This window comes from Sorex fumeus, unplaced genomic scaffold, assembly GCF_029834395.1.
Source record: "Sorex fumeus unplaced genomic scaffold, SorFum_2.1 ptg000009l, whole genome shotgun sequence".
Classification (NCBI taxonomy): Eukaryota; Metazoa; Chordata; class Mammalia; order Eulipotyphla; family Soricidae; genus Sorex; species Sorex fumeus.
In genome coordinates, this window is record NW_026606066.1 from 19,219,283 (window position 1) to 19,235,961 (window position 16,679).

At 35.3% G+C, this 16,679-nt stretch overlaps 1 protein-coding gene across 7 annotated transcripts in view; it reads right to left on the minus strand.

Moving 5' to 3' along the window:
• The window catches only part of SCN9A (sodium voltage-gated channel alpha subunit 9), a 181,522-nt gene that overhangs the window by 63,120 nt on the left and 101,723 nt on the right, over positions 1–16,679 (minus strand). For 5 of the 7 annotated variants that reach the window (XM_056110242.1, XM_056110241.1, XM_056110243.1 and 2 more), the window contains exons 12-17: positions 15,096–15,455; positions 11,888–12,017; positions 9,117–9,355; positions 6,274–6,447; positions 4,448–4,804; positions 200–673 (exon numbers count right to left, since the gene is read on the minus strand). In XM_056110242.1, the coding sequence (XP_055966217.1) occupies positions 200–673; positions 4,448–4,804; positions 6,274–6,447; positions 9,117–9,355; positions 11,888–12,017; positions 15,096–15,455 (1,734 nt within the window). The remainder of the gene's footprint in view (positions 1–199; positions 674–4,447; positions 4,805–6,273; positions 6,448–9,116; positions 9,356–11,887; positions 12,018–15,095; positions 15,456–16,679) is intronic. The other 2 variants (XM_056110248.1, XM_056110247.1) reach the window with 1 other exon arrangement.

The window sequence follows — 16,679 nt, forward strand, 5'->3', positions numbered from 1 at the left end:
ATAGAATAATGTTAGTTCAATGACAAATGAGTAGGTAAAACATTACCAAATAAACCTTTGGGAAGCTGTTTTGTAAACTAACTGACAAAATCTACCAATCAGCATGCAACATGAGAATTACTGATAGCAAATATCTGAAATTTTGATTCATGTCATGAAAAATTTATAATATGAAACAAAGTATATGAAGCGATCTTACCCCTTTGCTGTAATAACTATCGGAATCACTGCTAAGTTCCTCAGTATTTATATTTTCCAGATCAGATTCTCCGGGTGCAATTGGTACTGTGACTGTGAGGCTGGGATTATGAATAAATGACTGACAATCACTTTCTTCCATAAAATATTTGTCCATGCTGCTTTCAAAACCACTCATTTTATCTTTTTCCTTGTAGAAATTGTAATCTTTGTTCATTTCAGCAAGTGTGCGATTAGAGATAGAGTTTTCCTTCAAACTATTTTGATCTTTTGATTTGTTATCTTTGGAAATCTTTGGCTTTTTGGAAAATGCTTTTAGAATAAATTCACGTAAAGTTTGTTTCACATAATTTATTCCCTTCTTTATTCTGGCCACTGCTATTTGGAGGTTGTTTGCATCAGTATCTTCTTCGACTACTGTAAGATTGTCGGAACTAAATGAGCTCAATAATAAAGCCAGAAATAGATTCAGTACCTATATCAGGATGGAGATGTAGAGCAGAGAAATATGTTAGAAAGAAAAATAAAAATATTTTAGAAAGAAAAATAAGGCATACTTATTATGTATCATAATAAGGCATACTTATTATGTATTATGCTTAAGAAATACAGGTCAATACACAAACCAACAATGACAATTCATACACTTCTATCCACATAGATGAGAAGGTGCAGTATAAGGGAAGAGAGTAGCCTAGATTCCATGAATCCTGGGGAGCAGAGGTCACCCATATGCATGAAGCAGTAGAAAGAGTAAAATGAATATTCTCACCATAATCATTATGTCACTTTAAAACTTACATCTACAACTAAAATCATTGGTCAGGGCTGGAGCGATGGTACAGAAGGGAGATGTTTGCCTTGCATGCAGCCACCCTGGGTTTGATCTCTGGCATCCCATATAGTCCTCTGAGCACCACCAGGAGTAATTCCTGAGTGCAGAGTCAGGAGTAACTGCTGAGTATCACCAGGTGTGACCCAAAAAATGGGGGGAAAATCACTGGTCAAATTTCCTTCTGTGGTCCTTAAAAGCTTCCTAACATTAATCTAGAATCAGTATTTTGTTTCTTGTGAGAAATAAGTTGAACATAATAATTATGACTAGTATCTGTTGTGCTGAAGTAGCATAAGCCAAAATCTGTGGTTACATTTTCTAGAAATAAATGTCACTTGTTGAAACAAATGGAATATATGACATCATGAGTTTTATATAATAAAATGTTATGTCCAAGAATTGTGTCATCTCGCAACTTAATGAAGCATTTAAGGCATAGAAAGGAGTCTCTTCACTGAACCTAATTCAAATAACATAATGACACTATAACTAGGTAGCTTCATTGACAATTATAATGTGTCCATGTCGAGATCCTAAAAGAGGCCCTGACAACTCCTATCCTTGAAGAAAAGGAAATCCCATAAAGGGCTCAAAATATGAAAATTATATTTAAACATCATTTTATTATTTAAAATAGGATAAAAACAGAAAATTGAATTACTCGCACATGACCCAACCCAGATTCAACCTCTATGTGTTCCCTCTATGTATTCCCTGAGCCTTGCCAGGAGGGATCCCTGAGGAAAGTCAGGAGTAAGCACCGACAGATGTCATGTCATCCCCCCAAAAAACAAATTAAAAGTTCTATCCCAATATCTTTGGTAAAAAAAAAACACCAAAATATCCTAGAAAACAATTTTTAATAAATTTCCAAGAAGTTAAGAAACAATTTATTTTCATTAATATTATCATTGACAAAATGGCAATATATTTATCTCACAGACAAAATATATCTTACTAGTAATATGTATTTGTACATGTGCATAAAATAGGAATTTTGACAAGAAGTCAAGGACCCATGTTATTGCTTAACTCTCCCAAATGAAAGCCATTATTAGATATTTCTATTTATTAATTTATAATGAGGTAATTTTTTCCATATTTACTGATATTTTATAAGAAGAAATATACTACCAAGTTCATGTATGGGAGTTTATGAATACAAAAGTTACAATTAAAGTAAGACCAGAGAATGTGTATTTTATTTCACATTGGAAGGGTATGTGGATAAACCTATATAAAACTAGGAAATGTATTATTCAACTTGAAAATAACAATTACACAATTATAACTCATAATATCTACGTTTTGTCCAAATGAGGGGCCAAATTTTGCATACCATAACTTTGCTGTGTATGTCTGGTCATTTAAAGGCACTAAGCAGATGCATCTGGTAGGTGACTTGATAAATAGAGATTTCTGACCTACACTCTGAATTATTTTTGGCATGGACACTATGAAGACAAAAAATATCAGCATCCTCTCTTTAAACCTATGGGAAGTGATTAAACTAATTGTTATCATATCTTGGGCTGGAGTGATAGCACAGCGGGTAGGGCGTTCGCCTTACAAGCGGCCAACATGGCCGACCCGAGTTCGATTCCTCCGCCCCTCTCGGAGAGCCCGGCAAGCTACCGAGAGTATTCGATATGCCAGACACAGTAACAACAAAGTCTCCAATGGAGACGTTACTGGGCCCGCTCGAGCAAATCGACGATCAACGGGAGGGCCTTTACCTTTACCTATCATATCTTACTTCTTGAGATATCTGATGAAAAGTCTGAAGTCAAGTAGACTAATTAAATAAAGCCAACATGGTGGCTTTGAAAATTAAAATGAGTCATAGAAAAACATAGAAGACCCAATTTCTCTCCTGCAATAAGCTCTAAAGTTTTCAACACTAGGTATAAGGAAGAATTAAATGGGAGAATACAAGCTTACAATACAAACAGATGATTAGAAACATCACTTGTACAACAGATGCTTTGGAAAGCAGTAGACAAGACTTTCTTTTATGAAAAAAGGTCAGATAACATATAGTTTAGTTCTTATAAAGAGATGGTCTCTCCTAGCATCTATTCAACCTTGCTCTCATAAACTATCAATAATATGTAAATGAATGGTCATATGGTGTTTCATTAAAATTTTGTTTATAAAAACTAAAATTTGAAGTGTATATTATTTTCATATCCTAAAAAATACACTTTTGTTTTGATTTTATTTTAAATATCAAAACTTTTCTTGGGTTGTAGAGTTAAACACAAACCAACAGTGCTCTGGATTGGGTTGTATGTTGCTGATCTTTGTTTAAGATGCTAATTTTATATGTGACTATAATACAGTAATAGCAGCACTTTCATTTGTCTTGTTCACTATCACTTCATTTTTAGTTACTGATAATATAATCAATCCTATGTGAGGGCGATCTGGCTGCGACATCTGTCACCCCATTGATCGCCAGGGTTGATTCGGCTGATCTGGCTGGCTAGGCGGGTGTCCCCTTCCTCCCTCACCGCTCCATGTGCGTCCCTCCCAAAGCTGCGCGCTCAGTCGAAGAGGACGGCCTTCCCCGATAGAGATGGACCGGTCTTCGGTCGAGGGTATACGAGTAGCTGCGCTCCCCTGCTAGAACCTCCAAACATTAGTATAACTTAATATTTCAAAAAAATTTAAAGGACATCAAACTATACATTTTTTTTGTTTTTGTTTTGTGTTATGGGCCATACCTGGTGGTGCTGAGGGATTACGTCTGGCTCTGAACCTATGGATCACTCTTCACAGGTTATAGGGGATCGTACTGGGTCCAGAGATCAAAACTGGGATGGCTGCATGCAAGGCACCCTAGTGCTATACCATCTCTCCATTCCCTGATTTAATTCTTAAAACAATTGCCAAAATGAAAAAAAAATGCAGAAAATTTTCCATGAAAATAGGGGGTACTCTTTAAAATATAAATAGGAGTTATGTTGGAATTTTATCTTGGGAATCATAAAAAAATAAAATTTTATTTACTTTCTGTTCTTCCCTGTATTTAATGATCAATATTTTATTATAATAGTTTTATTCATAAGATAGGGCTGGAGAATAGCACAGCAGGTAGGGTGTTTGCCTTGCACGTGGCCAACACAGCTGACCGGAGTCTGATTTCTCTGCCCCTCTCAAAGAGCCCAGCAAGCTACCAAGAGTATCTTCCCCAAACGGCAAAGCCTGGCAAGCTACCCGTGACGTATTCTATATGCCAAACACAGTAACAAGTCTCACAGTGTTACTGGGCCTGCTCGAGCAAATCAATGAACAACGGGAGGATAGTGACAGTAACATTCATAAGACTAAAATTGCGAAAATAATTTCATTACACCAGCACACAGCAGTGTTTTATGGAAGATTTTAAAGACTGAACATCTGATTACATACCACTAGGTTTCCAATGACCATGACCATCATGAAAACAATAAGGCACATGGCTTGACCGGCAACCTCCATACAGTCCCACATGGTCTCTATCCACTCTCCACACAGTACACGGAACACAATCAGGAAGGAATGGAAAAAGTCATTCATGTGCCAGCGTGGGAGCGTGCAATCTTCATTGATCTTGCAGACACATTCCTTGTAGTTCTTACCAAAGAGCTGCATGCCCACCACAGCAAAAATGAAGACAATGATGGCCAACACCAAGGTGAGGTTTCCCAGAGCTCCTACTGAGTTGCCAATAATTTTTATCAGCATGTTCAGAGTTGGCCAAGATTTTGCCAATTTGAAAACTCGGAGCTAAAACCAAAAACAAAGCTAAGTATTAATTATTACAAAATAATTCTCAAAAGTTTGCATTCTTGAGCAATTTTTTGTTTTATTATCATTATTTCCTAGCTAAAATGGATTATTTCTACTTTCCATTTTCATCTATTCTCAATATTTCTGTGACCTTGCCATAACTGCCACAACCTAAGTATCATATTTATTTTGAAGAAACTATAATTTTAATGAGGATTACTGCAGAAGTGTCTTCTTAAGATCAGAGCTATAATTTCACTTAGAACTAAAAATTTATCTTTGATTTTGTTTTCTGATACTTTTATATATTCTTTCATAGTTACATAGGGATAAAGTCCAATGTGTTAGAGAAAACGCATTAAAAGTCTTTATGGGGGCTAAAGAAACAATACAGTGGGTATGTTGTTTGCCTTGAATATAGTTGAGCTGGAATATAGCATCGCATCACATATGCCCTGAGTGCCCCCAGGAGTGATCCCTGAGCTCAGAACAAGGAGTAAGCTCTAAGCTCAGCTGAAACTGAACCACCCCATAAAACAAACAAAAAAAAAACAAAAATCTTAATAGAGAAAACAAATATATGAATGAAATCAAACAATAATAAACGTTTGGAATAATTAATGGTTAACAAAGGGAAGAGAGAAGATCTAGCAGACAAATATAATGTCAAGTCCCAATGTAACCGGACCTTGACACTGAAACTTGACTTTAGTTTTTGAAAGTTAAAAGGCTTTTAAAACTTTAAAAATAGTTTTTATATCAAATAATTATTTTGAAGGACTGGAGTCATAGCACAGCAGGTAGGGCATTTTCCTTGCATGCGGCCAACCCGGGTTCGATTCCCAGCATCTCATATGGTCCCCTGAGTACCTCCAGGAATAATTCCTGAGTGCAGAGCCAGGAGTAACCCCTGTGGATCACCAGGTGTGACCAAAAAAGCAAAAACAAATTGTTTTGGGGCCAGTGATTTGGTCCTTAGTTTTTTTTTATCCACAAAGGAATAATAAATATTTTTTGAGTTTATATAAAATGTAGTTTCTTGTTATGAAATAAATTATTATGTTTTGTTTGTTTGTTTGTTTTTGGTTTCTCAGCTACACTTGGCTGTGTTCAGGACTTAGTCGTGACAAGGCTATGAGGACCATATGTAGTGCCAGGCATGGAGCTCCAATAGGGCACATAGAAGACAAGTACCTTAGCTGCAATATTATCTCTTTGATCTCTATTACCCTGTTAGTATATTTGCACGGAGGAGTAAATAGCTTCAAAATACTAAAGTTAATATACTCCTAGAATTTTTTTCTGATTTGAGTAACAAAGAAAATTTGCTACTGAGTGAACATCATTTTACTATTAAAACCTAATCTTTTTGTTAGATTCAAATCTCCAAATGCTCCAAATGATAATGCAAAACAAAAGAAATATCACTTTATAGGAGTACAATTGTATAATTGATTTAAATTTACCAGTCTGAATGAACGCAGAACTGACAATCCTTCCACATTTGATAAAAAAAGTTCTACTAAACTTAAAGTCACAATAATGCTGTCAAAAATATTCCATCCTACTTGGAAATACTCATATGGATCCATGGCAATTAGTTTTAAGACCATTTCAGCTGTAAAGATCCCAGTAAAGACCTAAATTAAATAACAACAGAATTTTAGTATAATGGTAGCAACGACTATTAAGCATTTACTGTGCTTCAATATATACTATCTTTAATACTATAAAAAGGGAATACTTTCCCAGAGTTCTTATACAAACATTGAAGTGATAAAAAAAAAGCACTAAGTTATCTGTCAATTCTCATCATCTTCACATGACATTTTAGAAGAGGATATTATAATTTCTGGGAAATTAAATCTTGACAAACAACACAGGCATTCTCTACAAAAATTTTTACAGTGGTCAATTAGTTTTTCAGAAGAAAATAAGGAAACAAACCAATGATAATTTTTTTACCAGGTTTTTACTCTGGTATGACTACTCTTGGACTAGAAAGAACATGTTAAAATAATAATGAAAACATATTGATTTACTCTTTAAAAGATTTATCAGCAGAGCAGGAAAAGCTATTTGACTAAGACAATGACAACTAAAGTAAGAGTTCCAAAGCTTTGACATAAAAGTGCATCACAAAACATCATTAATTCATGAAGTTGGTATCAAGGGATTAACTTCAAAGAAAACAATGAAGGACTCAAGAATTAAGTACAGGGGCTGGAGCAATAGCACAGAGGTTAGGGCGTTTGCCTTGCACACGGCCAACTGGTGTTCAATTCCCAGCATTCCATATGGTCCCCCTGAGCACTGCTAGGAGTAATTCCTGAGTTTAGAGCCAGGAGTAACCCCTGTGCATTGCCAGGTGTGACCCCAAAAGTGAAAAAAAATTTAAGTACAATTTGAATCAAAGAAACTTGCCAATGTGGTTTCAAAGGAAAGTGATTATAATTTTGTGACTAATTTAAAAATAATTCAGCATCAAAAAGGAGCACCCAAATTTATGTTCTAGTGAGAGTTAAGCAACACGATGAGGGCCAGAGATATAGTACAGTGTGCAGGGTGGTTGCCATGTATAAGGCCGACCGGCTTGATCGTAAAGCATCATAAAATGACCTTCTAGAAAAGTCAGGAGTTATCTATGAGCTCAGAGCTAGAAGTAAGTGTGGCCCCCAAACAAACAAGAAACATGGTGAATCTTTATTTGGAATTCATAGCAATGCAACCAACTTTGTCAATGAGAAAGCTCTGATTTTCAAGTTCTGGATCTCCACAAAGAAAAATAGCATGATTTTTCTTTTCCAAAGAGAAACTGAAGGGGAAATACATAAACACAGAAATATGCAGTGCGATGTACAAATACCCCAATGGATTACCACTTTCATTCAGGAAATATCTTTAAGCAATTTGGAATATAAAACCAACACAGAAACAAACTTTTTGATCAATGTGCTTTGGACCATTGTAAAAGTGACAAAGATGTTAAGAGTTAATCATCATAAAGATATTAAGAGTTCTTAATGACTTAAGAATTCATAAGATAGAATCCTGTGTATATGTGTGTGTGTTTGAGAGAGAGAGGGAGAGAGAGAGGGACAGAAATAGAGACAGAGACAGAGACAGACAGACATAGAGACAGAGAGTGCCTTGTCATAATATTTTTGTTTGTTTGTTACAAAGTATTAAATAAACTTGAGTGCAATGAAGGCAGCAAATGTAAGTACTTTAGTTAGGTCCCTGTCTTGTGATAATATTGAACCCTTAAACCATATAAATAGTACTCTCTTATAAATCACTGTTACCTCAGTACATTTGAAAAAAGAACAAAGAAAGTGGAACTAGGAAAACAATCACTCTGTCATCAATTTTCCTAATAGAATACTATGTTTTCTTGAAACCTAAGAATCATTTCTCATCTTCCTTGGATCATTTGTGTCCAGCTCAACCATTTTCCTTCCTCAATATTACATTTCTATGATCTCTTTCTGCTTATTCATTAGCAGCATGATGGTAACAAAATGTTTAATTAGTTGAATCTATCTGCTAGGTTAATGCAGTAAATAAAAACACTTTTTCCTCTCAACACTATGATCAGGGCAGTGTTAATATCATAGTATAACTATTTTAGGAATAAAGTATTATTATTTTACCTATTTTAGAAATACAGCATTATTATTTTATAAATGAGACCATTAAAGATATACAAAAATATTTGTTCAAGGTCATATCACTAGTAAGGGGTCTAATCAGGATTGAAGTCTAGAGTTATAGAATAGAACTCCAGAAACTTCAACTTGTTTGGCCAAGACAAATATTTCAATGTCATTCTGAAACTAGAGGCTCTTCTCATGAGGAAGTCGCAAAAAAAAAAAAAAAAAAACCAAAAAAGAACAACCGAAAGCCAAAAACCAAAAAATAAAAAACCCATAAAATGAGAAAGTATTAAATTTTCCATTTTTTCTCTTAAGAGATAAGCAGGTAGAAAACAAAACAAAATAACACTGTCAACTTCCAAGATGTTAACATTCTGAAATAGAAATAATTTATACACCTCCACACTTGTGAAAAATTATTTAATGATTAAATATATCACCAAAAACTTGTATCTATGGAATGATTCATACAGTGAGTTCTAGATATGCATATGGCAGATTCATATTTGTCTGAATTAAAATAATAAAAATGAAGTGAAGGGATATAACAAGTTGAGGCCTTGGGGAAGGAGGGAGGGAAAGAAATAAGGAAGGAAAGAAGGGCCCTATTAATAGAGAAGCTATGAATATGTAATACACAATAAGATACTCACCAAATTTCCCACAGTGAGCACGGTTTTAAATTCTTCGGTCATTGGGTGATGTTCCATAGCCATAAACAATGTGTTTAAAACTATGCAAATGGTAATAGCAAGATCCACAAAAGGATCCATTACAATAATATGGATAAGCTTTTTGAATTTTATCCAATGTGGAGAGCAATTCCAGATCAAAAATGTGTGTGCAAATCTGTACCACCAAGGAGGACATTTTTGTCTGGACTCTTCAAGTTCTGGGAGGAAAAATCAACAGATAACATCTAGGAATTACTTCATATTACCACCCAGATATGAATCAGCAGTACACTTTAATGTTGAGACAAACCGTCTGGTTTAGGCTTTGCAAATTCTACAAACTGTTTCCATGAAAGCACAGAGTAATACATAAAGGTATTTTATTACATGTTCATTTACTCAAGCCTAAATTAGAGAAAGGCACTGAAATTAATGACAGAAAGTAATTTCTGGGCTTCACTCAGTAAAAAACATGCACTCAACCTGTGATAATAAGCAAGAAAACCCAACTTTTTCTTAACGATAAGATGCAACTTCCATATAGAAATATAACTGCTTTTCCCCTGTGTCATTAATTCTCTAGAAACAATAAAGCAATTTCCTATCCCGAAAAAATAAATTCCTATCTTTTGCTATTGAAAACAATCCAGACCTGAGAAACTAGAAATAAGTAATGGAGTGGGTTATGTAGGAGCTATTTCTTATCATTAGTCCATTTAATTCACACCATAAATTTAGGATGCAGGCGAAAACATTCTGCCATCCTGAGTCTGCGCACAGTGGTAAAAGTTAGGGCATTACGTGGGTAGTGAAGATGAGCACCACCAAATTTTAGATGTTGGTGCTCCCTTGACTCTCCAATATATCTCAAATCCATATCACTACTCACATTATATTCCCTAAATTAATTTCTCTAATGATTTTTCATTATACTCTTAATAGATATCATGTAGCACTGTAGCACTGTCCTCCCGTTGTTCATCGACTTGCTCGAGCAGGCACCAGTAAGGTCTCACAACAAATTGTGAGACTTGCTGTTACTGTTTTTGGCATATTGAATACGACATGGGTAGCTTGCCAGGCTTTGCCTTGCAGATGAAATACTCTTGGTAAATTGCGCTTGCCGGATTCTCCAAGAGAGGCAGAGGAATTGAACCTGGATCAGCCATGTGCAAGGCAAACGCCCTACACACTGTGCTATCGCTCCAGCCCAATAGATATTATAGCAGATATATATATCATTATACTGTTTTATAGAACATGTTCACAGATAACTATAGCTATCTGAAAGTATGCACTGTATTCTTGTATTAGAGAGAAAATAAAATTAGAAAGATGAGTTAAAGTTTCTATTATGACAAAGTGAGAAAAACACATTGGTGTAGGTTAACCTAATAGTTTATTTTTTTAATTAGTAGCCATTAAGTGATTTAGCTTTGAAAAATCATATCATCTAGTGCCTGATTTTCATTATTAAATTTAGTTATTATAGGTTAAATCACATGTTCACAATAGTGCTATTGTTTCTGGTTTTGATATTCACAGTTACCACACATCATGACCCCAAAGTAATCTTGACCCTCCAACAATTCGCCTATGTCACCTCTAGGTCTCCTCTTCTTCCAAATTCCTGTCCTTTGCTCTCTTTTCTCTACTTACAGTTCCCAGTTTTGTAATCCAGTGCCAAAATTTTGTCATTGTTCAATACTATCTATTCCTTTGTTCTGTTTCTCGCTCTTTCTCTCTCTCTCTCAATAGCATTAGAGGTATTATACCTCTCCCTCTTACTTATTTTGCTTAACATGATACTCTCCAGTCCCATATAAATTGCAGCAAACTACAAGATTCTGTCATTTTTATGACCGCATAATATTCCATTGTTTTTATATACCACAACCTTTTTTTATCCATTCATCTGTCCCTGGTCATTTGAGCTACTTCAATTCCTTCCACTCTATGAAGTACTGCAAAGAAAAAGGTGTGCATATATTTTTTCAAATTAAAGTTTTTGTATCTGGGGACAGATGTCTAAAAGTGAGAACACTGTATCATATCTGTATCACACTCCATACATAAAAGTCAATTTAAAGTAGATTAAAAATCTTGATTAAAATCCATAAAATACACTATAGAAAACATAAGCATAATTCTCCAGAATATGCACCTCAGAGGTGTTTTCAGTGATTTGACTCCACTGACAAAGATACCAAAACCAAGCTAACCAAATGGGACTGTATCAAGCTAAAATGGTTTTGCATGGCAAAAGAAACTGGGGCTAAAATAAAAATACCATGCTGAATAGGAGAAAATATTTGCATACAATTCATGAGATACCATTCAAATATCAAAACCACATAAAGCACTCACAAAGCTCAACAACAAAATTACCAATAACCCCATAAAAAATAGGGAGAGGGGATAAAGAGACACTTCCACAAAGAGGACATATGGATCACCAATAAGCATATGAAAGAGTGTTTACTAGCAATTACTGGTGAATTCAAACCAAAACAACATTGAGACACCAATGTCTGTTTTAAATTTCAGGTAATATATGCACATATCTACATAATTATATATGTATATATAATTTAAGCACATCAAATATACATAGTCCATTAGTATCCATTGGTTATCTTTACCATAGTCAATAAACATTTTATACTCTTCATAAACTAATTTAAAGCTAACCAGAATGTCTATAATATTATTTTAAAATTATAAAGGATAAAACAAATATTAATACATGCCTTCTACAGTGTTTGTTAATATGCTTGCTCTACTCATTGCTCTTTGTCTGAGATGAGGATCATTCAACATATCCTCAGAAAAAATGAAAGAACTAGAACGTCTTTTCTTGTGTATTTGATTTGTTGTGCCCTAAAACAAAAACAGAAGAAAAAGATTCATACACATTTTAAGGACAAAATTATAGAAAGTTGTAGGCATAATAAAGTTGTAGTAATTAAAAATATAGAATATACTGCTGAGATTGAATCACAAGTTTGCTATTTACTGGCTGTTTATTCATAGGGGAATTACTCAACCTCTCCTGTCCATATTTGTTAAAATAGTAATAATAGAAGTATTTGCTTTATATCTTTTCTATGAAGATTAAAGAAGTTATTATAAAATATAAAGTAAAGTGAGATAATTTTATTGACAGAATTGCACTCATAATTATCTCTTCACATATAAAATTTGTTTGGATACTTTTGACCATGTTAGTGTCTGGGATAAGAAGAGCTAAAAACAAGTGTTGTATTTTTGTGTATGTGTATACCGTGGCACTGTCTGATCAATTTCCTTAATAATTCTTTGTTGAGGTTACATCATTGATGGAGGTGACAGTAATGATTGTTACTTACTGCCAAGAACGACCTCATTCACTTTTTTGAGTGTATGATGATAAATGTCTGAGTTTTAAAAGGATGATTAAGACTAATGGGAAAGGTAGTAAATGGTGAATGTAGATACATCATAAAGAGGCGACCACTGTTCAGCTCTAAAGGATAGTTGCCATGCAGGATTATGAGTTATCTTCATGAGCTATTTTAATTTTTAGGTGAATTTTTTTATTTCTTCATCTGGGCAACAAATTCAAACACTATGCTGGTTTAGTGCAGTCAACAACACACACAAGCTCATACACATATACAACTATACAACTCCAGATTTATCATTTATCTACCATCAGTCTGCTTATATGCAGCATGCATATGCATATGCGCAACTTTTCAGCATATTAAAAAGCTGTAAAGTTGTATAGTTGTTTAGGCACAGTTCTGTATGTATTATATATATATAAAAAGACAGGCTAAAATGTGCATGTGCATGAGTATTATGCATGTATGTTTGTGCAAAGTTACACATATATATACCTGGAGGGTTTTTTTTTGGATCTGCCTATAATCATATTCTCTCTGACCAATTTCTAATTTACTGATATTCTGTAAGCAGAGCTTTCTTTATCCCTAAGTCAAACTAGAATTTGAGTTAACAAATTCTCCATATTTCAAGTGTCCTGTTACATTATTTGTTGTGCAATTATAAAAATTTGAACTATAAACTATGCAACAATATTATTTTTACTTTGTTTAAGTCCAATTCCTCTAGATTTTTGGTTTTAAGATTTATAATGGAAAATATTTGTGGTAATATTGTTTTCTGTAGTAAAAAAACCTTGAATAAAAATATTTTATTTAAAATTACTTTTAAATTTGATGAAAATTACAGATAATATACTTCATTAAAAAGCAACAGATAGCAAAGATAAGATCCCATAGAAACTGAACATGCTGGTTATATATATATGAAGGGGAAAAATTAAAAAACAACGACAATCTTTGACAGAGGGCTGAAGCATATCATGCAAGCATAGAAGTCGAAAGGTACCTAAAAGCACATGCATTCAATCACAATGAGATGTGTGTGGCTATAGCTTTGATGGAACTTTATCCTTCCTTCCTTCCTTCCTTCCTTCCTTCCTTCCTTCCTTCCTTCCTTCCTTCCTTCTTCCTTCCCTCCCTCATTCCTTCCTGAAAAATACCTGGAGAGTTCAGGAGATATTACTGGCTTTGTGCTAAGGGGTCACTTTTGGTGATACTCAGAGAGTCATACGTGATGTGAGGGAAATGAACAAGAATTAGCTGAGTGCAAAGAAGTGCTATACCCTTTACTGTCTCTCCAGTAATTTTCTTGCCTTTTTCTTTTATTATGTATATTTGTGTTAGTCTATACATCCTGAAGTTTTCATGGAATCTAGATCAAAAAGTTTTCTTTTAAATAAAAAAGTTGCTTTATGTATGGGGAAACATCATAATTTTTTTGTTCTTTACATGTTTAAGTTAAGATGTCTTCCACACATTGGAGAGATCAATGGACAGTAGTTAAGAGCAGAGCACTGAGGCGCAAATGCTGCCCGAGCACACGTTTTGCTGCCGAGTGCAGGTGGTGTAGGAGCATGAGTGTCATCTGCATCTCCCCTCTTGATGTGTGTACTTTCATAACTAATTTTTCTCTCTAAAGCATGTTATATGTTATTCTCTTTCTTTCCCCTTTCTCAAAACTTAAAAATAAAAGCTGCTATATTTTAAAGAAACAAATATAGAGCAAAAACACTGAAGGAGAGGACTCTGTTTGAGTTCCAGGACTATGTGTATTAGTGGAGTGACTATAGTAAACTGCTTTTTCCGTGTGCTTCAGCAGTTCAGTCCCCCGTTGTAAAAGAGATAGTAGTGTATCACCCCACAGGGCTATTGTTGACACATTTGTCTTTAGTGTTATTACTATCTATAATTCTAATAAGTCACTTGCAATAGGGTACTTATTAAGTATTAACCTGGAAAAGATAACAGGAGGTACCAAATAAAGCAAATTTCCAAGTCAAAGTAATGGGTCGTAGTAACAACTTCTCAACCTGCTAATAATCTCTTTACTGTACTAACATCTCTCACTTAAAAAAACAGTGCTCACACCAGCATTGTTTCAGGTCTGTCCGGGCATCAGTCCTAGCAATACTCTGTCAACTACGTGGGAATTAAGTGTTTAGAGCTCAGGACAGATGAGTTCAACATCCTTGGGGGTCACCTTTCACCTGGCCCATACCCAGTGATACTTAGGAGGCCATTCAGATATGTGAGTTCTATCCTTTGAACTATATTCTCAGGTCACTGATATATATCTTCAATAAACTCTTTTCTGAAGGAATCACTGATAGTCTTTATTACAGCAATAGATTAAAAATATTTTTAAAGGGAGTTTTGAATATCTTTCAATAGATACCTAGGGTCCTAGACTCAGAGGATCATATTAATGAATGAAATGTGTGTTTATAGAGAAAAGATCATTGCAAAATGCAGAGCCATTCACAGGACCAGAGACAAAGACCCTCCAGCAGAGATTGACTGATGCAAGAATGAGGACCAGCCATGCCTGAACTATTTAAAACATCCTTACGCTGTCATCAGAAGTTGCCTTATCTATTATCACCTCTGGCAGAAGCTGTCCATTGGGGAGCATGAGGGCTGACGGTCCATCAACCAGGGAGACGACACCATTGCAGTCCACGGCACTGTGCATCTTCCCGTTCACCGGCAGCATTGGGGGGGACCTACTGGCTTGGCTGATGTTACTGCTGCGCCGCTCCCGAGGTCTGTGGGGCACAAAAAGTGAGCCCCTTCTGCTCTCAATGTCTCCAAAAATGCTGTGTTCATCGTCCGCAAATTCAGTCTCAGATCCTCGACCTTTGAAACTAAAGAGACTTGTTCTGCTGCTACGCCTTGCAGAAAGCAAGGAGCCACGTATGCTGAGTGGTGACTGCAGAGAAAAAAAAAGAGAAAGAAAGAAAGAAAGAAAGAAAGAAAGAAAGAAAGAAAGAAAGAAAGAAAGGAAGAAAGAAAGTCCTTCAGGTGAAATGAATATGTTAAAGCAACTGAAAATAAAAGTGCATTCACACATTATTGACACCAATGACCTGGCAGCAGGTAGCTCTGTACTGCTTTAAAATAAACATTTATCAAAAAAAGCAACATTGAGGCCAAAGACAACAAGGCATGCTTCTGTACATTCCATTATATGTAACGTCACTTTATACAGTGATAGCTCAGTTTAATAAGGAACCTTTAATTGCAGTGAATTTACATCATCACAAAATAATAAAAGTTGGAAGAAACATTGCCCAAATATCAGAGAAGGTAAAAAGTCCCTTTTATATGACTCCTGCCCAAGATAAAATTATGTCCACAAACCGAACTAAATGGATATTCTGTGGAAGTATCTAATTCAATAAATGTTAACATTTACCATGCAAAAGACAAAGTGGCAGGCATTATGAATAATGGAAATGTTAATGACAAGCTTTTTGCCTTCAGACTACTTCAGCCTATTATTGACATATTTGTATTTATTGCTATCCCATGTAATCAGGATTTATTGCCCCCAGTAAAGTAAGTAAGTAAGTAAAGGCCCTCCCGTTGATCATCGATTTGCTCGAGCGGGCCCAGTAACGTCTCCATTGGAGACTTTGTTGTTACTGTGTCTGGCATATCGAATACTCTCAGTAGCTTGCCGGGCTCTCCGAGAGGGGTGGAGGAATCGAACTCGGGTCGGCCATGTTGGCTGCGTGCAAGGCAGACGCCCTACCCGCTGTGCTATTGCTCCAGCCCCCAGTAGACTATGAAATAAATGAAGACAAAAAAAACTATTATTTTTGTGCATATCTGACAGGCTTTCCAGACTTTAACTAGAAATTTGTCCTGTTCTCTTTTTGAGACCACACCCAGCTCTGCTCAGGGCTTACTCCTGGTTCTGTGCCAAGGAATCACTCCTGAAGGGGCTCAGGAGACCGTATAGAGTGTGTGGGATCGAACCCAGGTGAATCTCATACAAAGCAAACACCCTATTTACTGTACTACTACTATATTGCTGTACCAACAGTGGTGAAGAAGAGAGACTGGTCTAAGATAAGTTCTCAAGCATCAAAAAATTACTAAATGCAGACTAATTTTTAAAAAGTCAAAAATTAATCTATAGTATATGTTA